A 27,916-nucleotide genomic window follows, 5' to 3' on the forward strand; every position below is an offset into this window, starting at 1 on the left:
TATGCAAGGGCATTGGCTTAGGTCATAGCCTTGCAATGGTGCAACTCTCTCTTTACCCAGCCCTGGGATGATGGCTCCCAGCTTTCCCACTATCAGAAGGGGGATCTGGCTTCAAAGTAGTCTGGCTTCTTCACAGGTGGATCTGCATATAGCAAGGGATATCCTGTGATCAATCAAAGGGGAAGGCTGGGGTAAATTCTTACCCTGGTGGGGTTGCTCCTGCCTGACTGTAGCACTGTGCTCAAGAAAAATATCACAGAACTGGTTTCTTCATGATTACTGGTTTCTTTTCCCTATGGGAATGGGTCAAGCTGCACTAAATACCGGGCATTTTTAATTTTAAAAGCACAGATGTTAAACTGTGCACCGCATGACTGGGACTGAAAATGCAAACACTCTCCAGTGTGTTGTTGGGTGAGTGTGTCCCTCCCACAGGAGAAGGAGGAGAGGAAAGAGCTCAGGTTGAAGAGGTCTCTCCATTGGATGGAGAACATTGAAGCAAATATCTTGGTGAAGAGGGTCACTGTTTTTTTCTACCATGGATCCTGCTACTGCTTTCACCCTGAGAACTGTTTCTCCTGTTTCTCCTCCTGGCCCTTCTGTCCATTTCTTACAAGGGAAGCAGAGGCATGCAGAGGCTGTGATCCGCCCAAAGCCATGAAAGTTGTCTCGGAGCTCCTAAAGCCCAGATTTATCCCAATCCACTCAGTTGCAGTTGCTTTTAAGCACCCAGCAAGCCTTTCCCTGTGTGTGCCTGGGGTTGTCCTCCTTCTGCCAGATGGGGGCTCTCAGGGATTTTTACTGTAGGCTTGGCATGGGAAGGACCATGCAGGGTCAGGCTACAGGTGTAACCCCAGGCCTGAATCCACCAGAGTCCCACAGAGGATGCTGAGGGAAAACTGAGAAAATAGTGTGTCCCCTACACTTTTTCCAGCCCAGGATTTCCCAATCCCAGCATGTTTAGCAGATTTTTTGCCTCTGCATGATAAGCAGCTCAGATTTTACCCTGGGCAAGGCCCTATCACCTCCTTTAGGAGAATGATCACAATCCCATTCCCACTGCTTCCCTTCTTTCTGCAGATATTTAATCTTGCCAGGACCTTCCTTCTTATTCTGAGTCCCCTCTTTTCTTGTTGAGGGTCTTTTAAATTCTGTGCAAAACCTTCAGGAAATCCAGGGGGTTTTCTTCTCCAGAGTGTGATTTGAGCTTTTTGAAGGATATCGTCTTGCTTCAAATAACCGAGAGGTTATTTAAAGCAGGTTAACAGAGGTTAACTTGCTATTAAACCATACTCACTTCCTTGCCCTAAGGAAAGAAAGGAATGGAAGGAAAAGTCTTCATCTTATCTTCTGTGTCACTAATGAAGATATTACCATTGGTCCAGCTACGAACTTCTGAGGGATCCAATGGCAAATCTTTTTTTATGGCTTTGGCAATCCCTTAATGAGATGCAGGATGTTCAGGCTGCTACTGAACAAACCTCTGACACCAGATTGAGGAGACCCCAAACCAGAAACCAATGCCCTATATAAGCCCTGGAGAAAAGTGATCAGTCTTTCTGTCAGCACAGACTGAAAGGAATCAGCTGAACATCAGACACTGAGATTTTTAGGGTTTCAGGACACGATTTTGGCTTTATTTCTTTTAAATGCAAGAAAGTATTTGCATATGCAATTGCTCTGTAGCCTTAGAGCCCATTCTTCCCCAGTGCACTGCCTTGCTTATGGCATGGTGCAGCCTTGCATAGGGAAGCTTTCTTCAAATAGTTTCCACAGCCTTTCCTGGGCTGTCCCTAGGAGACAGCAAACTATTTTCCAGCTGTGGCCTCTCCCACGTGGAGCAGGATAGTCCTGTAATTGCTGGCTCTCAGTCACGTAATTTCCATGTCAGTTAGTCCTTGCCAACTAAGTCCCATGGAACAGCCTTGTTCTTGTCTCCATCATCAGTTTGGTGGGTGCATTGCTTTTTCTCATCGTTTTGCAGCTCATGGTGAATTTAATCAGAGTGAAGTGACCATCAAGTGAAACATCATCTCCTGATGGTGGCATGGTACTAACCACCACATCTTCAGACACAGGGGTCACTCACCAGACACTCAAATGCAGCCCTGTCTGGTCTGGGAGAGGCAATGCTTTTCAGCACGCAGCAGCTTGGGGAGCAAGCAGAGACGAACATTTCGCCAGCTTAAAACTTTCGGGGTGCTCAGGAACAGCATGGCCATCTGTTAGGTTTTGACTTCAGTCTTGGAGCCAGCAAGGTGCTTTATGACACTGGGGACACCAGCAAGCAGCTTAAAATCTGAGCTCAATCCTGTACCCTTATTGTCATCCCAGAACAGAAACGGCAAAACTTGCACTGGGTCTGCAGGGTGAGAAGGACTGGGGTTCTGAGGGGCTCCCTGTTTGTTTGGTATTTTAGGAGTGAAATCTTCCTCTCTCCCTGGGTAATGTCCTTCAGGCAAGGTGCAAATGCTCATTAGCTTTCTTTTCAGCTCTCTGGCCTATTGCAAGTTTTCTCTGCAGTAAAACCTTTGTTCACAGAGAAGCACTTGCCATCAAATGTTTATGAAAAGTAAAGATCCTGTACCTCCAAGAAGGGATGCAGAAGGAAAAAGGTATTTTTACATACCAAAATTCTCCCATGGCTGGGAAGTGGAGCTGGTTTGGGATAAAGCAACAGCTCCAGAGATGCCTGGGTTAGATGTGTCCTTGCTCCTGGTCCCATGTGAGCAGCAGGCTGAGACCATGGGGATCCCAGAGCACATGTGCTCAGTCTGCCTGAGAGCCTTATCTCTCACTAAGTGTCATCAGTGCCACAAGAAGTCCCACAGGGACAGGCATGAGATGAATTGTCCAGGACCCCTCACTCTGCCAGGCTGTTGGCTTAACCCATGCAGAGCATGAAGCGTCCCTCAAGGACCTAACTGGTCCTGCCCTCATGGTGAGTCTTTGGTTCATTGTCACAAGAAAACAGTGACCAAGAGCAGTTCCCCTTCAAGAGCTGAGTCTCTTCATCTCTCTGCTATTGCAGGCAGCTCCCAGGAGCTCCCTCTCCAAGCAGAGCCTCCAGCTGAGCCTGGATCTAGGTGGGAGAAAGCCCAACTGAAACCCAGGTCACTTCCTGGCTTCTTCCTTCACCTGACATGAGCTCAGCTCACTGACTTCATTCAAAGAAGACTGAGATGACAGCACCCTTTTATTCCTCCTTTTCCTGTATTTCCACTTTCTCCCAGTCTGCTCACAGGATTGCACAAAAGGACTTTTTCTCCCCTCACCTGCACTTTGCTTATCGCTCTCTGCTCAGTTTGTTTCTCCATCAGGGGGAAGGCACCTCAAAAATTCCCAGGAGCTTCTCACGAGCGCTGATCCTGATACAAGAGGGTCTGATGATCTCAGTGCTACCGCAGGAATGCCTGATGACCTGCCACCCCACAGCCCCAGGACAAGTCTGGCAATGGTCTCTGGGACTCAGCCTGAGCCACCGGCTCAGCAGATGGAGCTCCTTCCCAAGGATGTCGGCAAAGCGGCGCTCAGCATGCAGCGGGATGCCGCGGCCACTAGCAGCAGCACTTGGACGCTGCGTGCAGGCTCAGGAGTCAGAGAGAGCTCTGAAATAGGGAAAAAGTTGATTTGGCAATGTTTTTTTCTACTGTCTTTGGAAGGAGGAGTTTGTTCGTATAAGAGGACAGGAGTGGATCTTCCACTGCCTGCTCCTGTAGCAATGAGGAATGAAAGATCTGTGCAGTAAACTCTATTTCTTTCCTAGTGTTGAGGAACTGGAGTTCTCTGGATATGGAAAAAACTCAGGTAATATTTTTGCTCTAGACCTGAGCTGGATTTGTGAGACTCCGGGGGGCTTATGGCACTGTCAGGCTTGCACAGGGTAATCAGCTTTGCAGCAGCACCTTGTACAGGCAGAAGCGAGCAGAGTCTGTGCGGCCACCTTCACGCTGAGGTGAGCTAAAAACCCTCCAGGCATCAGGAGCCATGGGGAGCACAGCAGAGCCCCTCAAATCAGGATGGCTTCCAGAAATAGGCCTGCTCAGAGCGGTCTGGTGAGTGTGAGCTGGTGGGGGTCCCTCCATGTCGCTGGTGCATCCCTGCAGGATACAGCCACAAGCCCCCCAGCAGGTCAGACTCTGCTGCTGATATGGGGTTAATATAAAACAAATTCCTGTTTCAGCCTAAGGATCTGGGGAGATCCCCATGGGCCAGCAGTCGAGGTGATGAGGTCAGTCATCACCCTCGCTGGAGCTGTCAGGAATTGCAAAAAGCCCAGAGCTGGGGTGAGTGGTGCACTCAGCACTGTGGGTGGTATTGTCCCTTCAGGACAATATTTCCTGGTGGAGCAGGGTCCTGCACCACTCCAAGAGAGGGATTCTGACTATGTCCTTCCTCTCCACCTCCTTGTGTTGCTCCATAAGTGCTGGCTGCTGGTGGGAGGGGTGCTAGTTGCCCTTGCGTGCACCACAGAGTGCAGAGTGTCCTTGGCAATGTCACCTCACCCTCTGCATCCATCCCCCAGCCACTTCCACCTCGTGTTAAGCCTTGTTGGCTTTGTAGCTAATCTGTGGCAGCTCATAAGATAACCCTGGCTCTCCCTCCTTGGCTGCAGTGATAGCAGACACCTCTTTTCTCACGTCATCTATATGCACAGGAAAAATGGTGAGCAAACCTCCCCCATGCCCCTTTTAGTGATAAATCCCCCATATGACACACATGTTTGCCAGGCTTCTGTGAGAAATGAGAGCTGATGGGAATTGCATTCTACTTTGTGTGTGTTTTCTGTTAAAAAGGTTCATTTTAAACATTCTAAAAGGGCTTGGTAAATGATTAATCAGTTCTTGCAGAGTTTGACAGGGCAATAGTTTGTTTATGACTTATTATGTTTAGCTATCTATGGTGCTTTCTGCTATAATACATTGTATATGCTCCCTTTGAGCACCCCGAGAGTGACTGCTAACTGTCTGATAACCTCTAAAGAAAAGAATTTCAATATAGAAAACTATCCCTTTATTTAAAAAAAGAATTGTCTCCTGATGGGTTCCCCGATGAGTGATGGTCTCCCTGCACCAGCAGGCAGGTAAACATCTTGGATTGGTGAAAATCTGAGGATTTGGGCATCACACAGCTGGAACCTGAACTGAGGCCTTCTGCTACATATGCCAAGAGATCACAGAGTTTGCTGGGGACAGATTTGGTCTAGAGGAAGGAGACTGGGGGAAGGTGCACTGAGGGATTTAGGTGTGTAGCTGCCCTTCAAGCTAGCTGACGTGTTTCATCTCTTTGAAACTCTTGAAGCTTCTGTTTACCTGTAAGAGAGTCTAAAGTCCTGGCTCATTTTCTGCATGTCATGGCACTGGATATGTCAATGTTTAATCTGTGCATGCTTAGATCCTTGGGGTGAGGAATCCTGGCTTCTTTCAGCCTGGAGGACCAACAGTGCCAGATCCATACCAGATTAGCACCCGATCAACCAGCCTAAATATAACACAACAGTGCCTGTATCCCTGGGACACCTGGCTTTCAGGGCACTACTGGAGCATTTGTGCCATCCTTGCTTGGAAGCACTTGCACTCTGTGTGGGTTAATAAAGTACTCACTGGAACAGAGAGGCTTTGCAAGGACCAGTTAAATAGTCACAGGTCAGGAACACTGTGATGCCGTAACCCCATGAACAGAGCAAGGGTAAGGCTGGGTCTGGGCTCTGGGTCACCTCTGTGCACCCCTTGTCAAGAGTCCCTCTCATCCCCCCCTGGGCAGCAGTCAGGCTGCCAGCTAGGTCTGCAGATGTTTAAGAATCTCATGAGCCGTAAGTCCTGAAGGATGGAAGGGCAGCTTCAGAAATTCCTTTTGCCTGGTGCGATCTATCCTGGGAATCCCAGCTTCATGCTGTGCTGCCTCCAGATGTGCCAGTGCCTGCACTCCCCTCTGACCACCCACATCTCACCTCTTCTCTGTGAGGGGCAGGGCTGGAATACCAACTTGGCATTCCACGACATAACAGGAATTAGGAAAACCCAAAAGACCCTGGGGACAGGACAGCTTGGCTCAGGAGTCCTGGCTCCCTCATATTCCACTTTTTTGCCACTGGTCTTCTGCTCCTGGGGAAATCGAGACATTTAAAGCAAGTATCGGGGAGTGAAATCACTACATAGAAAGCCTGGAAACTTTCTTCATGTCCTTTACTCTTATAGGGATTTTTGAGTAATGATGTCCCTGTGTTTTTGGGGTTTTTTATGTGTTGTTTAATATTAACAAAAAAAAAAAAAAAGGGAAAGGGGATAGCCTATCTTTCTGTTCCTTGTTTTTTTCACCTTGGAAAATGGTGCAGCTCATTTCAGAGGAGACTTCTGTCTCAAGGCTGATTGGGAGGGAGAAAGGAGGAAGGAAGAAGGGGAGGAAAGCTCCAAGGTCGGCAACTGAGGACCGACACAGCATATAAAAATCTCTTCAAAGTGAAAAGGTTCTTTTGCCAAAACACAAGGGTTTCAGTGTAAACCACCTGAGCTGGATTCATAGCCATGTCAGGAGCCAGGCCAGCACTGGGGAGGCTGCCGGGTCTGAGAACTTTGGAGCTGCCAGAGTGCCCCAAGTACATGTAACCCAGCCTGCTCTCCAAACCCAGCCTGCTCTCCAAACCCACCCCTGTCCTGGATCACCATTTTTTTGGGGCAGCAGTAACCTCCCTTCTCTCACTTCCCTACGCCAGCCAGGACTTGCCTGGGAATACTTTTTGTCCACTCCAGCTCTTTTTCTCAGCAAAGCCTCACTCACCCCAAGAATGCATTACAAAAATCAGCCAGGCAGCTAAGTTGGGCAGTTGAGGATCTGCTCTGATCGACCCCAAAGGTGGTGACCTCTGGCATTGTTAATGGCTCTCTGGGTGGCTTATCATCTCTGTATACTTAGATACTGATGTCATGGTGACACAGGTAAATACACCCAGCACGTATTGCTGGGCACAGCTCGGATAAGCAAGCTGGCTCTTTTCTCACCTTTCCATATAGGCTGCTCCTGCAAATTTGCATCCTGGTAGATCACACAGATCCCAGGATGGGGCCAGGGAAGCTGTGAGCCCAGCTGCACAGAGTGTGTTGCCTTGAGCCTCCAGCCTCAGTTTCCTCTGCCTGTGTTTTTGTTGCCAGTGGATACTCAGCTGTGCAGCACAGGCTGGCTTGGTGATGCTTGATACAGCTGGAACATGTGTCACCTTCTGTGCATATCACAACAAAACAAGGTTTTAATATAGTCCTGGCCTTGCAACAACTTCAATTTAACCTGTCCTCAAGCTCTGTTCCAAAATATCTTCCATCCCTATTGCACTGTAGTGTCTTGCCTGGCATAAGCCCAGGAACTACAGAATTATAATAAATTAGGACAACTGAATTACAATAAAAAACAGAGATACATATGTAGGGAAACATCCTCTTTTGCCCCTGCCAGGGTAAGAGGGGCTGTCCTGGGGTGATGGCTCTGAGACAGGTAACATGGCAGGCTCTGCCCAGCTGCCCCAGAAAAACATATCCCCACAAACCCACATCTCCATGCAGCTCAGGAAAGGAACAAAGTGCAGGGAGATAAAATATCACTCACCAGCTGCATCCCCAGAGGGTGGTGGGGAATAGCAGGTGAAGCTGGAGACCTCAGCACAGCATTTCTCTGTCTGAAGCAGAGAAGTTGTGGATAGGAGGGGAAATCCAGCAGGGCTTATAATTAATGTAAAAACAGATCAGCTTGTGAAGTCTAGTCTGTATGCTCAGGTACCAGGCACTTCCCTTGGCCCCACTCGCCTCCAGGCTCTGGTCTGACTTTCATCCCTTCATCCTTGCTCTGTGGGATACAGCGAGGTTGCAGCCAAGAGAGGGTCATGGGAATCCTGGCACAGATCTGCTCCAAAAAAAGATCAGCCCAGCTGCCAGTGAACAGGCTGCCACTGGAGAGCAAAGTGAGCCAGAGCCACAGGGCTGCAGACAGAGCGGAGGAGCTGCGGCCCTCAGCAAGATTTAATTTGGTTTCTTGGTGTTTATAGCCCTTTGTTTCATGAAATAACATTGCAGATATGAGTGGCCAAGCTTTGGAAAGGAGGCTGTGAACACCTGCCTGCAGCATCTGGGATTTTCTGTCCACCAGTTCGAGTAAAAGAATTCAGCAGCCAAGTTTCTGCAAAGCAGTCATGGACAGTCGGGTTACTCACCGCCTGGGAAAACATGGAAATGCTCCAAAGGGTGCTGCCAAAGAAAGGCCTGAAAATGACATACCTGTGAAGCAGAAGCCCTCCAAGGAGCTGAGGCCCATGCTTGGGGCCATCTTGCTGGGCCTCATGCTGTTCATCGCCGCGGTGGTGCCCTGGTGCTACTACACGGTGTCCCTGCGGAAGGCGGAGCGGCTCAAGACGGAGCTGATGGACCTGCGGGCAGACGGCTTCGTCATCAGGAACCAGCACGGGGAGGTGGTGTTCCGGCTGGTCTTCCGCTCGGGCAGCCTGGACCTGGAGTCGTGCTCCAAGGAGGGTGAGATCCTGAGCTGCACGCGGTCGAGCCGGGGGCCGCTCAACTTCTTCATCCAGACGGTGAAGCCCAAGGACACGGTGATGTGCTACCGTGTGCGCTGGGAGGAGCTGGCGGCCGGCCTGGCGGTGGAGCACACCATGTTCTGGGAGGACGCCCACTGGTACGGGGGCTCGGAGATGAGCACCCAGCACTGGCCCATCCGCCTGGCCGGTTACCAGGAGCCCGTGCCCTACGTGACCAGCGACGTCTACTCCTTCCGCGACAGCTTTGGCGGCATCCTGGAGCGCTACTGGCTCTCCTCCAAGGCGGCGGCCATCAAGATCAACGACTCCGTGCCCTTCCACCTGGGCTTCAACGCCACCGAGCGCGCCCTCTTCTTCCAGGCCCGCTACAAGGACTCGCCCTACAAGCCCCTGCCGGGGCAGCCGCCCTTCCCCGAGCTCAGCTACCGTGTCTGCGTGGGCTCCGACATCACCTCCATCCACAAGTACATGGTGCGCAGGTACTTCAACAAGCCCTCCAAGATCCCCGCTGAGAACGCCTTCCGATACCCCATCTGGTCCACCTGGGCACTCTACAAGAAAGATATAAACCAGGATAAAATTCTGCAGTTTGCAAAAAGCATCAGGAAGTACCGTTTTAATTGCAGCCACATAGAGATCGATGACATGTACACCCAAGCCTATGGGGACTTTGATTTTGACCCTGTCAAGTTCCCCAATGTGACGGAGATGTTTGCAAAACTGAGGGAAGATGGGTTTAAGGTCACTCTGTGGATCCATCCCTTTATACACACAGATTCCTCCAATTTTGGTGTGGGGATTGAGCGTCAGCTGTTCATCAAGGAGCCGTCAGGGCGGCTGCCAGCCATGGTGGAGTGGTGGAATGGCATTGGGGCCATCCTGGACTTCACCAACCCAGCAGCCCGGGACTGGTTCCAGAGCCACCTGCGCCAGCTCCGGCACAAGTACGGCATCTCGTCCTTCAAGTTTGATGCGGGCGAGACCAGCTACCTGCCCAAGCAGTTCAGCACATTCCGGCCACTCTCGGACCCCAGCATCTGGTCCCGGCGCTACACAGAGATGGCCATCCCCTTCTACGAGCTGGCCGAGGTGCGGGTGGGCTACCAGTCCCAGAACATCTCCTGCTTCTTTCGCATCATCGACCGTGACTCCGTCTGGGGCTACGAGCTCGGCCTCAAGTCCCTCATCCCCACGGTGCTCACTATCAGCATGCTGGGGTACCCATTTGTGCTGCCAGATATGATTGGAGGGAACTTCCTCCCCAACAAGACAGAGGGGGCAGTGGAGATCCCCGACCGGGAGCTGTACGTGCGATGGCTGGAGCTGTCGGCCTTCATGCCCTCCATGCAGTTCTCCATCCCGCCCTGGCTCTACGACAGGGAGGTGGTGGAGATCGCCCAGAAGTTCACGGAGCTCCACGAGTCGCTGGTGGCCCCGCTGCTGCTGGAGCTGGCCGGGGAGGTCACCGACACGGGCGACCCCATCATCCGTCCCATCTGGTGGATCTCGCCCCGCGACGAGGCCACTCACAGGATCGACTCCCAGTTCCTCATCGGGGACACCCTCATGGTGGCACCTGTCCTGGAGATGGGCAAGCAGGAGCGGGATGTCTACCTGCCGGCGGGCAAGTGGCGCAGCTACAAGGGGGAGCTGTTTGAGAAGACCCCAGTGCTGCTCACTGACTATCCCGTTGACCTGGACGAAGTTGCCTATTTCCTCTGGGTGTCCTAACATGGTCCTCATCAGTGTGCAATGGACTCAGTGATTAATTAACCAACAGCTTTAATGACCTGTGAATTGGTATAGTTTTTTACGTAGAAACACTTCATTATGTAATTTGAAGAAAACACTGAGACTTCTGTTTTTTTATGGAGCAAGTGGTGCTCCATAACTAATTAATATATATTGGATGAGTGTCTTTGTTATTGCAGTGTGACAAGTGCAATGTATAGAAACACAGTCTCTGCTCATAATCTTTTCCCACCAAGAAATGCCATGCACGCTTCTTGTTTATAAAGGAAATTACATGGACTCCTTTGTTACCCAGTTGCACAGCTGATCCCCTGAGGTATTTAAAATTTCATGTGCTTAGTGAAGGAGGCAGCTGCAGCAAATTACTTTGTTTTACAAAAAGCAGTCTGTGGTTATCCTGAAGAGGAAGGCACCCAAACTGCAGCCTGCACAACAGATGGGAGCTGATGCAGGCGTGAAGAGGAGTTTACACTTCCGCTGGCTATCTGAGCAAGGAGAAGAAAGCTGCAGCATTTGCTGTATTCTGTGGCAACTGTTTTCCCCCTTTCATGAATTATTGAAAATCATGTCCATGGTGTGGATTCAGGTAAGCCTGTAAATGTGGTGAAATCTCATGATAGTAAAGATTAATACATAGTACCAAGTCAGGATTTAGACTTGATAGGATCCATGTGTGTTTTGGGACCATGTTTAGAGCCAAAGGGTACAATCTGTCAGGTCCCAGGGGAGAACTTGGCCTCCTCAGAGAGTTCAGACAATTAACAAACCAGCCTGAGTGCCCTGCTGCCTCAGTTTTCCCATTGAAAATATTCTCCCACCCTGTTCTAATGGACATCCCTGTCCATGAGCCGGTATTCTGCCCACACAGATGATTTCTCCTGAGTGAAGGTGTGTCAGCAGCTCCTGAAGGCTTGTGGTAGGCAGGTTGTCTGTGAAATGCTCTCCACTCTTGGTCCAACCTTCCCTGCTGTTTTTAAGCAAACAGAAGCTTAAAGGTGACACGTCTGAGCAGTTTGGGAGAGCCCAAGAGTTTCTGGGATGCAATATGCCCAAGAGTCTCTGGGATGCAATGTGCCTTCCCAAAATGAGAGACAGATCCCTTTGCTGACCCCAGCACACTGCTTGTAGGTAACTGGGAGGTAAAGCTCTTGTGTGGCCCCAGGACAGGAGAAAGCTCCCTTCTTTAGGGGTTTGTCCTAGAGCTGATCCATACAAAAGGTAAACAGGGGCTGGAGAACATCGCATTCATTCCAGGGCTGGTTTGGTGTCCAGGTGAAGCAGCCTCAAAACTGGCTCAGACTCCTGTTACCCATCAGGGGGTCCGTTGTACCAAGAGGACTCTGCATGGGCACAGTGGCACAAGAGCAATGCCAAATTGGATGAGCCAGAACATCTTCTAGATGCTCCTGAAAGCAGCTGAAGCTGCAGTAATGCTGTCGCTGGTGTGGCTGAGTGGAGGGACAACCCCACTTTAATCCAGGGAACTGAAAGGGAAGGCATTGCTCAGTCTGCCAGTGTGTTCAGAGTTAACAGGATATCTCTGAATCCTTACCATAGGCTTTCTTCTACTCCAGGACAGTAGTTTCCAAGGAACGCATCTCCCCCGAGGTTGAGAAAGTGTTTCTGAATGCTTCTCTGTTGCTGCTTTGAAGCCCCAAGGAGTCCCTGACATATGAGTTTAGGGGAAGCAGAGGGTCCTGGAGGGGCCCAGCAAAATTCCTCTGGCTGTTGTTGCTGCACTAAAAAAAAAAAAGCTTTCTGCAAAGCTGATGCCCTCGATGCTGAGGAGAGGTGGGAGAGCCAGACTCCAGCCCCCTCATACTGCAACTCTGCCTGTGTAATCAGTGTGTTCTGTATGCACACACAGCTCTGCCACCCACCTGCATCACAGACTGGGTGGAAAAAATAGGCATCACTGAGACTTTCTGCAGACTCTGGGGATGACATGAGATGCCTGGTACCACGGCTGCGAAAATGCCACCCCCATCCCTTTCCAATCTTTCCCCCAGTGCTTTTCCCTGCTGCCCACCCAAGCCACAGGGAGCCATGGGGGATGGGTGCTGGAAGCATCCTGCGAGCAGGTGGCACCACAGCCACCTCTCAACACCCTCCTGCAGCACCAGGGCTATGTGCTGACAGAAGAACATCTTGTTTGCCTTGCTAAGCTTCAGTCCTGATTGATTTTTTGCACTCCCAGTGCTGAGCAAGAGCTCTTTGCTGGAGGTGCTGGTGACATGGGACTCTGCCCCAGCACACGGCTCACCCCAGTTTGCCTATTTTTTGGCAGAGGCAGTTTATTGCCATTAATCTTTGATGATCACTGAGATAAAAACCACCTAGCCCTCCTGGCAACATAATAAAATAAATAAAAATCTCTGGTTTTCTCTACTTGGCCTCTGGGATGTTGCATCAGCCCAGACCATCTTTTTGACTCTCCTGGCACAAGGCATCTATAGGCTGGCAGCTCCCGCCAGGCTCGGGAGGAGCTGAGACTGAGGAGTTGTTTTTTTCCTGAGCTGCCAGCCTGGCCACATGCCCTAAAGGTCTCTGCTGCCGTCAGTTTCTCCTTTTACCACGGTCCTCCCTAGCCCTGGGGTCTGCCTGTGTGTTGTTTTTTTCTTACTTTTAATAAAAGCTGTTATGTTAAGCAGCATGGACATGCTCACAGCTAGGATCTCATAGGTCAGCACCCACTGCTCTGCTGTCACCATAGGCACCTCCTTGAAATCCAGTTATGAACTGGGCTTTTGCTTTAGCCTCAGTGGTGTTTTGACTTTGCCATAAGTGCTCCCCCCTGTGCAACACACAGCTGTGGATGTGTTTTCAAGCACTGCCACTTTAGCTGGGATGCAGCACACAGCTGTCCCCACTTTCTGTCCCCATATCCCCGACGAGCCTCAGACACCCTCTCTACACACAGCACCAGCTTTTGGGAGGATGCAAACCAAACCTAAACCTAAAGCACTGATTCCAAGGAGGACCTCTGCATTACTGAAGATCTGCTGCAAGGGTGTTACTGCTGCAAGTTGCCAAGGTCTTCAGCAGGGCCAGCTTCACCCTCCATGTAATCATCAGCCAAGTGCATGGATGCCACTCGCATCCAAGGAAGAAGTCAAAGGAACAGCATTGGGAAAATGTCTTTTATTGCAAAAGGAGTGAACTGAAGTTCCTCTCATTTCTTAAGCCATGCTGAATGTGTTGGCCAGGGCTACTGATGCCTGATGGCACAAGGCAGCTGTGGTTTGCGCAGTTAACAATGGAAAGGGAAGGAAAAACATTATGTGGGGCAAAAGGGAATGGTGTGGGGCAAGGCAGGCTCTTAAATGAGCTTCACACGCTCCATTCTTCGGACTTTCACAGCCACAAATATCTACTCCATCCCCGTCCTTGCTGTCAGTGCCATCTGGAAAAGGGAATCCTGGGCAGCGGGGACAGCCAGGGCCCAGAAGGACCTTCTGGAGTGCCCGAGGGGAGCTGAGGGCAGGCTCCTCTTCTTCATTTCCTGCAAACAGTCCCAAAGTATATGTTCTCTGAGAACAGCGTGGACTAGTAAACCTCCCAGAGTCAGTGTTGATTAGCCCTATTTGGGTGGATGTCAGTAAAAACAGGGGCACGACAGTATGGGCCCCACCCCCAGGGTTGACACAACACCGGGGTTTGCCTGGACATGGTCTTTTCCAGGCCACCCCTAAGGCACAGCTATTTTCCTTGCTGTCAGGACCTAAGGGAGGGCAATCCTTGATCCAGTGGGATTGTCTGCCACCACTGCAAACACGACAGTGTTTACACTGCCAGCTCCTTTTAAAACATACACCAAAGCTGCAGGCTGCCAGCTTTAATTAAAACAACAAAATTTCAACTGTGATTTCAGTGACAATAAGGGTAAAAAAAGCCCCAGATACCCCTGAACCACCAGCTGAAGCAACTTGGTCAAGATAAACATAGTTAAACTTCTTTTTGTTTTCCAAAATTTTATCTCAATCAGGGTGATTCATGTTACAGTGCATACCAATTAAGAATTACAAAAGTGGTTAAAAACAGACCCACCAGCATTACAGTCTGACGTAGGACAGCATGTGCAAACACAAGCACCCAGGAAACCCAATACACAACAGTGCAAGCTTCAAACTTCCATCACATGAGCATCGCGTGTGGAAAGGCTGAATCCAACTCCCAAACCTGTTTTGGGGCTTTTCCATTGCTGAGACAAGCTGATTCCTGCTTTGGCCAGTGACTCATGGTGTAAATCAGAGAAATCCCCCCACTGGCAGTTCTCAAGGTGTCTTTGCAGAGCTTGTGGTCTACGAGGTCCGAGAGATCCTCAAGTCCTGCAGTGCTACAGCATAGTGTTAGAAGTAGTGGTTTTGGTAAAAAGTTGGATGGAAAGGGCACCTAGAAGCCTGAGACACCTTAAGGCAGCACTGCTGAGTCTATCCCCAACACCAGCCCTTACATCCTCTCAGCAGCTTTATCCTTCCTCTTGCTGGAGTCCTGAATAGCCATACAGCATTTAGAAAAAAAAGGGTACTGTATAATCTTACCCATTTATGATAGAGTTAAATAAAGAGAAAATTAAAACTTTGTTAATAAAAGCCTTTCTTTTGAGGGGAGGGGAAAGAAGACAGTGTGTTTAATGGAGAATTTCCTCCCTGACCTCCCTGACAGTGCCCGAAACCACTGAAAGGAGATTGAAGGCACTCATCTGGCTGCTCCCATCATTTTAATAGCAGAGGGATGCTAAGAGGAACTCTGTGTTTCTCTTCATACAGTCTCATCCTTTACTAGTGAGGGATGTGGTGAGTGGCACAGAAACAGGGGAAGAGAAGACATGCAATATCTCCTGGGACCCTTCCCATGAAGTCATATGCCAAGGATCCCACTTCTGCATTGGCAGCTGAGCTGTGCAGCAACATCTCCTCTACCTAATGACTCCCACACCAAGGGACGACAAGTATTTCAGGTTGAAAGGGAAGAGCTGGAGCCTATCAAGGCATGACCTTTATGAATTTCTGGAGGTCTCTCCACACCCTGTCCTCCCTGTAGGCTTTGGCCAGACTCATCTCCAGGAGATCATTACCTTCACCTCCACCCTCCAAGCAAGGCCCAAGTCCTGCTAGTTCCCTGATGAATGATGCTGAGATTCCAGAATTAACTCCTTGCCAGAAGGAATCTGTAACTGGTGCTGTAATCATTCTTTGCACTGGTGGTGAGGAACAAGCTTGAGTGCTTCAGAATTACAAGCCTGAGAAACAGGCTTTGGAACATACTTGTGCTCCAGCTGGGCAAGGACCTATAAGGCTCCCCTTACATCTCATTTTGAGGCTGAAACACCAAATTATGCAGGGCAGATTCAGATCTTAAGGGATATTCCAAAGAGTCCTTCAAACCAGACTTCCTCCCTTCCTAACTATAAAACTAGATTCAGATTTTGCCCCTAACACCTAAATTTCTCCTCCTGGATTCCACCACAACCGCCAGGTTTAGTGCATCTCTTTTTCTGCCTCCTGTAAAGCCCAGTGGTAGGAGACGTACTTTGAGAAAGATCCTCACTGGTACTCAACCCTAACCAAAACATGAACCATCTCCCTCAGTGGCAGACTCATGCTGGGCCCATGCTCAGCCCAGATACAATCCTAGGAGAAGCCCCAAGGATACTGAGCTGTCCTTGGCTGGTGCCCCAATCCTTCCCAGCCATTGCAGTTCAATTGCTTCTGCGGAAGCTCATTAAAAATTCAGGGGCTGACACGAGTTCCCAAACCAGGGCACAGCCGGGAATGTCCTGCCTTAGGGAGGAAGGCTGCCAGACTTCAATCCTGCTTGCTCTGTCTTGAGTCTCTGTAAATGCATCTTTCTGTATAAAAGCAAATGGGGAATCTGTGATAGAGTCATCTCTGCAGCTGCAGGGGACTTTGGGTGCAGGATCACCTCAGCCCGTGTCCCCTCCAGAAGCCTCAGACAGCAATCCCACCTCCAGCTGCCTGAGGAAGACTCTTAGGATTCTTAGGACTCTCCCAGAGAGAGAAGAGGGCTGACTCAGAAAAACCCTCACCCAAGTCATCACCTCTAACCGCGACCTGAGGCGGGTATTGGTTTAATTTCACCTCAGATGAGAACGTTTCCGTGGGCGCAGTGAGAACACCCGCTGGCACAGACCCATCAATCCAGAAAGCCGGTGTTTTCCACCCACGGGCAAGCCGGCTAGCAGCAAACCTCCCCGCCAATCCCAGACACGTGCTGCTCGCGGGAACCGGCTGTTCCTGGGGACGCGCCACACTTAGCGCTTGAGAGCGGCTTTGCTCCAGGCAGTCCTTCTGCCAGCAACAAACCTCATCTGTCCTTAAAAACCCAAAAAGGATGGCATCAGCAGGATAATCACGTAACAAAGCGGTTTCATAAATGTTTAAAAAAGACTAATGGGACGCGCTGGTATGGGCAGCGCCGCTCTAGGAAAGGCAGTGTTGATGCCCAGGGCAAAATACAAAGGCAAGAGCCTTGTACAGGGTGTCAAATGGGCAAAGAGGTGGGATGCAGCTGTCCCAGCAGGCAATAAGCAGCCCATAAAATTAAAACACATCGAGTAACCTGGCCTGCTTGGTAGTCAGGAAAGCAGGAGCACAGGGCAACTGTAAGTCCAGTGCCATGCTAGACAAAAGGGGTAAAAAAATATGTGTGTATATATATATATCTATATAACTATATATCTATTTTGCTTTCTGCTTTTAAAAATATCCTTTTGAATATATGTGCCATAATTTAAAACTTATGGCAGGCTGTGCTGCAGCAACCCTCTCACACTATACACCCTTATACCCACTGCCAGGTGCTCCCACAGAACTAGAAACACCACCACTGGCACTAACCAACCTCCACATCTTGAAATCCTTGGGAACTGAAAAGGTATTGGGTTTACTAAGTGTCTGCAGACAGACTGACAACTTCTTACTAACTTATACAGAGAAATTTGCTGCCTACTGTTATCCAATCAGAGTTTCCCAACTGACCCAAATTAAAAAAACCAAGATCAATCCCCAAATAAAAAAAAAAAATTATCCCCAAGAACAGTGAAGTCTATATAATTCCCCTCCTCCACCCCAGTCTCAAATGAAATGTGCAATTAGAATTATTATCTGTTAGAAAGTCCTAGGTAAGGCATGGTTATTCCAAAGCTGTGGAAGAAGCCTGTTAGGACACCCAGAGGAAATAGGCAACTTCGTCCAGGTCAACGGGATAGTCAGTGAGCAGCACTGGGGTCTTCTCAAACAGCTCCCCCTTGTAGCTGCGCCACTTGCCCGCCGGCAGGTAGACATCCCGCTCCTGCTTGCCCATCTCCAGGACAGGTGCCACCATGAGGGTGTCCCCGATGAGGAACTGGGAGTCGATCCTGTGAGTGGCCTCGTCGCGGGGCGAGATCCACCAGATGGGACGGATGATGGGGTCGCCCGTGTCGGTGACCTCCCCGGCCAGCTCCAGCAGCAGCGGGGCCACCAGCGACTCGTGGAGCTCCGTGAACTTCTGGGCGATCTCCACCACCTCCCTGTCGTAGAGCCAGGGCGGGATGGAGAACTGCATGGAGGGCATGAAGGCCGACAGCTCCAGCCATCGCACGTACAGCTCCCGGTCGGGGATCTCCACCGCCCCATTTGTCTTATTGGGGAAAAAATTTCCTCCGATCATGTCGGCAGATATGAAGGGGTACCCCAGCATGCTGATAGTGAGCACCGTGGGGATGAGGGACTTGAGGCCGAGCTCGTAGCCCCAGACAGAGTCACGGTCGATGATGCGAAAGAAGCAGGAGATGTTCTGGGACTGGTAGCCCACTCGCACCTCGGCCAGCTCGTAGAAGGGGATGGCCATCTCTGTGTAGCGCCGGGACCAGATGCTGGGGTCCGAGAGCGGCCGGAAGGTGCTGAACTGCTTGGGCAGGTAGCTGGTCTCGCCCGCATCAAACTTGAAGGACGAGATGCCGTACTTGTGCCGGAGCTGGCGCAGGTGGCTCTGGAACCAGTCCCGGGCTGCTGGGTTGGTGAAGTCCAGGATGGCCCCAATGCCATTCCACCACTCCACCATGGCTGGCAGCCGCCCTGACGGCTCCTTGATGAACAGCTGACGCTCAATCCCCACACCAAAATTGGAGGAATTGTAGTTTATGAAAGGGTGAGTCCACAGAGTGACCTTAAACCCATCTTCCCTCAGTTTTGCAAATGTCTCCGTCACATTGGGGAACTTGACAGGGTCAAAATCAAAGTCCCCATAGGCTTGGGTGTACATGTCATCGATCTCTATGTGGCTGCAATTAAAACGGTACTTCTTGATCTTTTCAGCAAATCGCAAGAGTTTATCCTGGTCGATGTCGTTCTTGTAGAGTGCCCAGGTGGACCAGATGGGGTATCGGAAGGCGTTCTCAGCGGGGATCTTCGAGGGCTTGTTGAAGTACCTGCGCACCATGTACTTGTGGATGGAGGTGATGTCGGAGCCCACGCAGACACGGTAGCTGAGCTCGGGAAAGGGCGGCTGCCCCGGCAGGGGCTTGTAGGGTGAGTCCTTGTAGCGGGCCTGGAAGAAGAGGGCGCGCTCAGTGGCGTTGAAGCCCAGGTGGAAGGGCACGGAGTCGTTGATCTTGATGGCCGCCGCCTTGGAGGAGAGCCAGTAGCGCTCCAGGATGCCGCCAAAGCTGTCGCGGAAGGAGTAGACGTCGCTGGTCACATAGGGCACGGGCTCCTGGTAACCGGCCAGGCGGATGGGCCAGTGCTGGGTGCTCATCTCCGAGCCCCCGTACCAGTGGGCATCCTCCCAGAACATGGTGTGCTCCACCGCCAGGCCGGCCGCCAGCTCCTCCCAGCGCACACGGTAGCACATCACCGTGTCCTTGGGCTTCACCGTCTGGATGAAGAAGTTGAGCGGCCCCCGGTTCGACCGCGTGCAGCTCAGGATCTCGCCCTCCTTGGAGCACGACTCCAGGTCCAGGCTGCCCGAGCGGAAGGCCAGCCGGAACACCACCTCCCCGTGCTGGTTCCTGATGACGAAGCCGTCTGCCCGCAGGTCCATCAGCTCCGTCTTGAGCCGCTCTGCCTTCCGCAGGGACACCGTGTAGTAGCACCAGGCCACCACCGCAGCGATGAACAGCATGAGGCCCAGCAAGATGGCCCCAAGCATGGGCCTCAGCTCCTTGGAGGGCTTCTGCTTCACAGGTGTAAAGTTCTCAGGCAGGAAGGTGTACATGGTGCTGTTTTCTCTACAGCTTTTTGCAGAGGAGTGGGAAGGAAGCAAGTCAGGGTCTCTCAGCAGAGGAAAAAGGGACTGTTAGGAGAGTTCCCACTTCCACCGACTCCCAGAACACTCATCTCTGCAAAAGAAGAGTATATAAATAGTGTCAGAAAAACCTCTGAATCAAGGGACAGCGTGTCATCCATTTGCTCTCTCAATCCGAGCAGCTCCCCCAGCCCCCCATTGCCCAACTGTGACGTGCCAGGTGCTGTACGCCGAGTACCAGACACCATCTCCTATTACCCCAGGCAAGACAACACATGTGGAAAACAGCCTGGGCCCCACGCCGAGAACAACCCCAGGGCAACAAGGACCAAATCATTGCCATAATTAATGTTCTTTTCTTGTTGGGAGCCTTTCAGTGAGGCAGGAGTGGAGGCTGGGAGGGAGTAGAAGGAAGCTGAGCAGGAGCCAGATCAGCCCACTGACAGTGTCTTTAAGAGACGGGGATAACTAAGAGCCATAAAAGACACCATGTAATGAATTCCAGGCAGCCTCTCCTAATTTTAATCAAATTGCCTCCCTGGCAGATTTAATTCAACTCATCTGCAGCACCATCCACTTCCTGTCCCCAGAATGTCCCCAGCATGTCCCAGCTGCTCTAGCTGGGTGATGTTTTGCAGTGAAGGTGGGAAAATCCATGCTTCTCCACAGCTCCCAGAGAGCCAAACAGGGCTGGGGTACCAGTTGCTCATGGCTGGTTTTGGGGGGCATGTAGGGGGTCCAATAAGCAGCAAAGTGTGGCTGTGGGAGGTACCTCACCAGCAGCTCCCAGCCAGATGAGAGCAGCTGGCTCTGCCACGTGCTCAGACCTCTACAAGGGCTCTGCGTAGGAGAAAAGCTAACTTTGCTGGGAGTGAGCAGTGCAGGACCTCCAACGAGCTCTTCCTCTGTGCAGTAAGGCTCCAGGCTGTGTTTCAGCTCCAGCTCTCTCTCCCCTGCGTGGCCCCGGGGAAGCGGACTGTGCCAAGAGCCTAATGGCTTTTCCTTGGCCATGGTCTGGCTGGGCTCCGCCAAGCATAACGCCCGGGATCCAGGGGAAAAAGTAAAGTAAGGACACGGGAGAATGAGAAGCAAACACAGCTGCAGGAGGAGCAGGGGAAGGGGGAAGGAGCTGCAGAGCTGCAGAACAGCTGGCCGGTACCTGCCCGGTGCCAGCAAACACGGCACGCTGCCTCCTCCCCAGGCTTTGGGGCTGGAAACCTGCCAGCTGTGGGAAAATCAGAGGGCAAAAGCCCTCTTCTGGGGCACAGATGAAACTGGTTGCAGAGGCTCCCTCTAAAGGGGTTGGTTTCTTTCTTAACAAAAAGGAAGGAAAAGATCCAAAGTGAAATACAGAACCCTCTCCCTGCCACAGGCGTGACAAGCTAGAACACTCTGCGCCTCAAACAGACCTTTCTCCCCAGAAAAGGCAAAGAGAAGCAGAAAGGGTTCCTGAGCACCACCTAAGCCATGTTGCTCCACTACAGGCATGCCCATGTGTAAACCCACAGCAGCATCTGTGCACAGGCTAAAGAAAACATTCCGTGTTTTCTAATCATCTTGAAGCGTGTACTGAACTAGACCTTGCAGTTGGGGGAACTTTTTGTGTAGCCAGACAGGTCATTTTAACCTTCCCCTGGGAGCCAGTAACTTTCTAGACTGCCAGTTGCTTTAAATGGGATTACAGAGGCATTAGGAAGCGATTAGCCTGAACAGGCGATAGGTTTAGTTAAACGACTTGTCCCATGGCCAACTCCCACGGAGCCCTAACTCCCCACAGGATGGGGACAGCTCCTGCCATTCCAACTGTGTCACTCAGCGATGGATCCTACCCCCAGGAGGGCAGTGGGACTCTCACCCACCAGCACATGTGATGCAAGGCCAGCTGAGCCCAGCAAAAATTGGGCAATAAAGGCAGGGAGAAGCTGGTGGTGGGAAGAGGCTGTGTTTGGGATAAACTTTCATCTCCTCTCCCAGCTCTTGCTTTGCTTCAGGATGAACCAGAAGCAGCACAGGGCTTTACCAGGGATGGCAGGGAGGAAGGTTTGCAGAAGGATCTTGGCCAAAACCAGCACAGCTGAGCAAAGCCGCAAGTGGCAGGATGCTTCTGGAAATACAAATGGGTATGCTGAGCCCAAAAAAGGTCCCTCCCTCTCAGCACTGGGAATTTCTGGGATGCCAGAGAGAGAGAGATGCAAATACCTGTCACTTCTGTCTCAGTCCTGCCTTACCTGGGGACTGCAAAACTCAGGGGGGAAAAACATAAAATGCAGCCTCCATCAAGCAGGACTTGCAAATTATTTGGGAAAGTAATTTTTTTTAAGTTTTCACATTTTCTGTACAAAAAAGAGGAGGAAATGGTGTTTTCTTTCCAACTCTCACTTAGGGTTTTAAGCCCAAGAAATGTTTGATACTGCCACTGTGGCGACAGCCACCTCCTCATTCCATGTAAAACTGACAGCAGCACCCAAGGCTTTAGGTAGTTTCTGGATTTTTATCTGCCTTTCAGGAGGCTGGTTTATTATTTATGAACTACTTCCAAGCTGCTCTATTTTTAGGCTGTTTCCTTCTTTTACCCCCCATGGGCTGGAGCTCATGGCATACATGAGGGAGTCATCACTGCCACTGTCAGTAGAGAAATAAATGTGTTATTTTAAGAAAGATTTTGCAGCCTGTTGTGTCCCTTGGACACTGATCTGCCTCAGAGGGATGTGAAGGCTGGGTGATTGAGCTGGTGGATTTAATGCTGCTCTGGTAGCTGTGGCTGGGCCAGGATCAAACCCCATGGGCTGATGGACATTGCCTGCTTGGAGACTGCTCCAACAAAGACACTTGGAACTATGTTTTCGGGCATCACCCAGCACACTGATGGGACAGAAAGGCCTCCAAACCCAATCCTGCTCTGTGCCTGTGCAGTCCCTGTATTTTTTTTGCCTTGTTAACAAAATGCATGTTCTCCAGTGGGAGATATGGTTCCATCCCAGGTGAGAGCTAAGTCTCCCAGGCTCCCCAGGGATGCCTTCTACCTCTCACTCGCGAGCTGCAGCCTGCAGAGGTGCCTGCTCATGAACTGTGTGTTTCAACATTTTTTTTTGGAATGCTAACTTGTTATTTTGCTCCAAGATGACATTGTGGTGACCTTTAACTCCTCAAAAAAAAAAAAAAAACAACAAACCAAAACAAACCAAACCAACAACAATCAAAAGAAAAAGAAAATGGGGAGGGAGAGTGTCAAAGTCAAACAGCATGTTTGCAGCTTGCTGTGCTGGAGCTTCCCAGCTGACCCAAAACAAAGCTTTTTCTTTGTGTTCTGTGGAAGCAGTGAGCCCTCTTGCCTCAACCCAAGATGAAAGCAAAACATCTGAGCAGGACACACTTTATGGAGTAAAAATAAAAATCCATTTTTTGACCGCTTCTATTTTTACCAACACCGCCGCTAACCACGGGCTGCGAGACCCACAGCACCACTAACCCCAGCCACTTTGCAATTAGGACATTCATTTAAAGAGGGTCAATAACATACAACTGGTCTCTACTGCCCTGAAAGGGTCAGGTCTGAACCATGCTGGGGGCCAAGCTTGTGCTGGGGACACACACCCATTTCCCACGCCCGGATGCCAGGGAGCCCTTGCCTACGCTGCAAGGTGCTACTGCCTCCTCCCCAAGCATATTGGCAGGAGTCGAGCTAAGGAAACAGCACAGAAACGCTGCAGCTTTCAGCAGGAGGCACCTCCAACCCCATACAAGAGAAGGGAATCAGCATAGCAAATTAAGAGAGAAATTTCTTCTCTGCAAAAAAGCTGTGGGAGCAAAAACACGTCCACGTGCCCAGTCTGGAATCTCCTGTGGGGAACCAGCCCTGACAAAGAGACTTTGCACACCTGAGATGGAGGACAAGCAAACCCTTCCTGAGGGTTTAATTTCCCTTGGAGGGGTCTGCAGCAGAGCACGGGAGTTCTCTGAAGGGCTTTGTGGGGTCAACTATGGTGAAATCACTGTTCCACCTGCTTGGTGCTGTAGGTGGGACAGGTGGGGGCACCTGGTAAAAACCCCTTCATGGAACACAGGGCTGCTCCCCACACACCCTGACTCCACATGGATCAGAGGCACCGATTCCCTCCCGAGTCCTGTGGATCCTCCCAAATACCACAGTAGATCCCCCCAGGGCTCTGGGTTTATCCCTGCAATGCTTAAGCCACCTTGGGGTGGCACAGACCCCCGACCCCTGAGTCAGGGCAGCGACTCTGCCCTAGCAGGGATAGCGACGGGGACCCTCACCTTCACCGTCCCCGCTGTGGTCAGAGCAGGGATCGACAGCCTGCCTGGTCTGAGGGGCTCAGGGAGAGGCTGTTGGGAGGGGGTTGCCTGCCCCTCCTGCAAAGTGACAGACTCTCGCTGCTGGGGCTGTCGCAAATTCCCCACAGCACCCGACTGCTGGATACGGACAGGCGCAGCCAGGAGGCAGCTCATCCCGCCACGGGCACGGTGCCTCGGGTACTTACCTATGCACTGCTTCCCGGGGATCCCTGCCTGCCGCCTGGCTCCACCACAGATGCCTTTTTAAGCACATGAAAACCGAGCATCGCTACACCTCCGCCTCCCCGGCAGCTTTGTCCTCTCCATCGCGTCTCGGGGCTCCGAGCCGGCTGCTCCGCGTCCACGAGCAGGAGGAGGGGACCAGCACGTCACCGGCGTGTTCTCTCAGGCACTGTGACGGATGCGGGAGCAGCCAACCCTCTGGCCAGGGTGTGCCAGGGAAGCGGCGCCCGGCTAAGGGGAGCTGCCGCAGGCACTGCCGGGGCACACGGGCACACACTCCCGGAGTCCCGGGATCCGGGCTGGCATCTCCCCTCCCTGCCGGGTGGGCGAGAAGGGCCGGCGAAAGCTCATTCCCTCCTGCACTCACAGGAGCTCCAGAATCAGAAAGCAAAAAACAAAACAAAACAAAACAAAAAACAACCCAACACACGGTTTGGGGTGGTTTTTCTTCCCCCCTTTCCCCCCCCCAAATCCTGCGATTTTAAGCAGTGTCGTGATCCTGTAGGATAATGAGGCTGCCTCGAGCCATAAGAAACAAGCAGTCCCACTGCTGCCGGCTGGTTTGTAAGCCAGGATTAAACAGCACTGGGCACCCAGAGGATAAACCCCGAATCCAAGGGGGCCACGTCAATACAGAGCTCATCTGGAAAGTGCAGACATGCTGCCAGGACCTCACTCCGTCTGTAAGAGGAGGCAGGAGATTTGAAGCTGTGGTATTAGCTCTGCCCAGCCTTAAATAATTTCACCTATACTGTAGGAATCGTGACTTTACAACCCAGTTTTGTCCTTTAAAGCTTCCAGTGTGAAGTGATGCTCCAAATCCATTTAGACACCTCATCCAGTGTCTGACCATGAATACAAAATAGCCACTGGGAACCAATTCTGGCAGCAGATGACTTAATATTTAACACCCCTGATAATTCCCCCTTTAAAACATTATCTTTCTTTGTTCTTCAGCCTGTGTTAATTAGGAAGATGAAGTTTAATAAGCTGTTTTTTCACTTTAACTGTGCATACCTCTTCTGGTGCTGACATCTCATGACTAAACCATGACCAGAGGCTCTTGCCTTCCCTTGCCTGGAGGCACATCACAGCACCTGAATTTACCTGAGCCTCAAAGATCTGTGGAGACTTTAAAACAAAGTGAGGCGTCCTGGTCCACTTGTATCAAAGTGCATTTGACATAAGGGAGAGAAAGCTCCAGGGCTTTCAAGGACATCTCTCTGTCCACCTTGGAGAAGTCCTACAGGCCCTGGGGGAGCTGGAGGCAGCCTGGCTCCAAAGTTGCAGTCCATGGGGTAGCCTAGAGCCCAGCAGCCAGCTTCTTGGCACCTAAGGGGCCATCAGCTCTCGTGCCCAACAGCAGCAAACGCAAAACACCAAATGCAAGAGGTTCCACCTGCCTGCATGCCAGGATGATATAAATCACTCCTCCAAAATAAATGAGAGTGATAACTACAATAATTTCATCACTCCCACCAAGGAGCAGCACCAGGTAAGGACGTGGCCCAGCAGCCAGGCATTGAAACCTCCACATGAGTCATCAGTTTACTATTAGTTTATTTCATTCGTCACGTGTACCATATAAGATTCACAGCCATCAAGATTTCGGTGTCTTTGCCGCTGTCTGTTGGTCCCTCAGCCCAGTTCCGTCTGGTACACGATGTGTGCCATCAAACACCAGATCACTCCAACAGCCTCTCCCCAAAGCGGGTGTTAATGTCATTTCCTACTCATCTCCCTCCTCCAAGACAAACCACCCCACAGCAGGACCTGGTGCCCTGTTTTGCCCCCCCAGATTCTTAAAAGAGCTGATTCAGCACTTTGGAAGTGCTCAGCATTCCAGATGCTGAAGCAGGCTGAAACCTGAGCTCACCCCAACACCCAAGCGCTACAACTCGATATGGGAGAGAAATGGAAACATAAGCACATCCCTCTGGCATGGCCCGGGTGATTTTCCAGCCATTGAGTCACCATGAAACTCCAGGCACTGGGCAGTTCCAGAGAGCTGTGGATGGCTAATAGAGCTGGGCTGGTGACTCAGGTCCCTGAATTTGCATCTGTATCCAAAAGTCAATGAGACAGGACAACCTTGGGCCAAATGCAGTCGTCATTAAGGGCTCCCTTGCATGCTCCATGTGCAGATCCAGTCATACAGACACAAACTCCCAGACCTCACTGTCCATCTGGCTGTGCATCATGAGTATCCCAAGGCAGTAAGGGAGGGGGAAAGAGGGAGTAGCATTTGTGCTTTCCAACACTCTTTGGCTGCTCCTTGCCATGGCCAGTGATGGCGGAGCTGTCCCAAAAACCACTCCAAACCCAACCCAGCAAATGGCACAATTCGCTGCGTACACCCATCTGCAAAGTTTTCACTACCAAGCATCTATCCAGCGGCAAAAGCTGAAGCTGCACTCGGCGACTGGAGCTGGGGACGTGTCTCCCAGCTCCGTTCATCTCCTCCGGGCGGGCAGACTCCCACTCATGACAGAACTCGAGCGGTCCCTGCACGGCGGGATGCCAAAGGCTCGCACCCTTAGGTCAAAGGCTCGCACCCTAATGTCAGGGCGAAGCTCTCCACCTTCACTCCGCTCCCCGCGGGCCTTCCCGAGCCATCCCCACTCCCGCCGGCAGCCTGAGGTCTGCGGGAGGGGGACCCCTCGCCCGCCTCCACCTCACACCCCCCGTGCTGGGGCTGCGCCCCCCACACCCGCCCCGGGGGCAGGCCCGGGACCCGCGGACTCACCGGGGGCGCGGGGCCATGGGAGGGTCTGCGGGGCCGGGGGGCTCCGGGTGCGGGGCTGAGCGCGGTGTTCCGGGGTTGGGCGCTCCCCGCCCCGCCCCGGCTCCCGCCCCGGACCGGCCCCCGGACCGGCGCTCCCCGATGGGAGATGTAGTTCGGCCCCGGGGGGGGGGCTGCTCCGGGGGGATGGAGCCGCTGGGGATGCGCGGGGGACGCGTGAGGATGCGGGTACCCCTGGGGCTGGGATGGGGAAGCTCGGGGTTTGGCGCTGGCAGGGCTGTGGTAGGATGCTTTTGGGTCAGGATGGGGGTTTTCATGAGATACTTCGGGGCCGGGACAGGGTTTTAATGGGATGCCTTGGGGCTAGGACAGGGTTTTAATGGGATGCTTTGGGGCTGGGATGGGCTCTTCATGTGATGCTTTGGGGCTGGAATGGGCTTTGCATGAGTGCTTTTGGGCCGGGTCATGCTTTTCACGGGATGCTCTTTCATGGGATGAGGTTTTCATGGGGCTTTCCCTGCCCCGGAAGGATTGGGGTGCTGCTTGGTGTGGGCACAGCATGGCAGCTGTGCTGCCCCACTGGAATGTGGGTTCTCAGATGGCTCTGTGCTGGAGCATCCCTCCCACTGTGAGGACTGCAGTGCTATGGGTTTATAATCAGCAGCACACTTGGAGGGCCCTGCGTGATGTTGCCCCCTGGCACTGTGCTCTCAGATCATAGTCAGAGAAGGGCATTTCATGCTTTCATTAATTATGTGCTGCTTTCAAGTCCCCCTCCTTATGTAGCCTGTGTCCGTGCTCAGTATCCCAGATGGATGGCAGCTCTTCCTGGATAACTTGCCAAAAGCAAGCACGTCCTCAGCAGCCCAGCACGAAGCTGACAAACATGGGTGTCAGTGACTGCTTCTATTTTTGGCTGTGTTACTATGCTCTGAGAGCTTTCCCTGGTGTGCTTTCTTGATCTCCAGCTTGTGTGTGGTGGCAAGGTACCAGACCCTGAGGGTTCTTAAAGTGCCCACCAAGTCAGCAGTTGCTGAAGTTTCTTCCCCCTTACCAGGAACTTCCCCAACCTGTGGGAAAGGGTCTGAGGGGAACTGGTG

General features: G+C 51.7%; 2 protein-coding genes across 3 annotated transcripts; one reads left to right on the plus strand and one right to left on the minus strand.

The window, feature by feature from the left end:
* Nucleotides 1-7,877: 7,877 nt before the first annotated feature.
* On the plus strand, nt 7,878-27,866 carry LOC113957697 (myogenesis-regulating glycosidase-like). Its single transcript, XM_027665392.1, has 2 exons — nt 7,878-10,271; nt 27,856-27,866. The coding sequence occupies exon 1, from the start codon at nt 8,177-8,179 to the stop codon at nt 10,265-10,267; it is 2,091 nt and encodes a 696-aa protein (XP_027521193.1). The 5' UTR covers nt 7,878-8,176; the 3' UTR covers nt 10,268-10,271; nt 27,856-27,866.
* On the minus strand, nt 14,234-26,867 carry MYORG (myogenesis regulating glycosidase (putative)). 2 transcript variants are annotated; one of them, XM_027665394.1, is made up of 2 exons: nt 26,820-26,867; nt 14,234-19,631 (listed from the first exon to the last, which is right to left on the minus strand). In XM_027665394.1, the coding sequence occupies exon 2, from the start codon at nt 19,505-19,507 to the stop codon at nt 17,471-17,473; it is 2,037 nt and encodes a 678-aa protein (XP_027521195.1). In that variant the 5' UTR covers nt 19,508-19,631; nt 26,820-26,867; the 3' UTR covers nt 14,234-17,470. The 2 variants fall into 2 exon arrangements, with proteins under 2 accessions (XP_027521195.1, XP_027521194.1); XM_027665393.1 differs by lacking the exon at nt 26,820-26,867 and adding an exon at nt 24,037-24,247.
* Nucleotides 27,867-27,916: the final 50 nt, after the last annotated feature.

The sequence above is a fragment of the Corapipo altera genome, unplaced genomic scaffold (assembly GCF_003945725.1).
Source record: "Corapipo altera isolate COAL_440 unplaced genomic scaffold, ASM394572v1 61045, whole genome shotgun sequence".
NCBI lineage: Eukaryota > Metazoa > Chordata > Aves > Passeriformes > Pipridae > Corapipo > Corapipo altera.

Coding starts and splice junctions, on each gene's coding strand:
- LOC113957697 (XM_027665392.1), top strand. CDS start 8,177: ATGGACAGTCGGGTTACTCACCGCCTGGGAAAACATGGAAATGCTCCA.
- MYORG (XM_027665394.1), bottom strand. CDS start 19,507: ATGTACACCTTCCTGCCTGAGAACTTTACACCTGTGAAGCAGAAGCCC.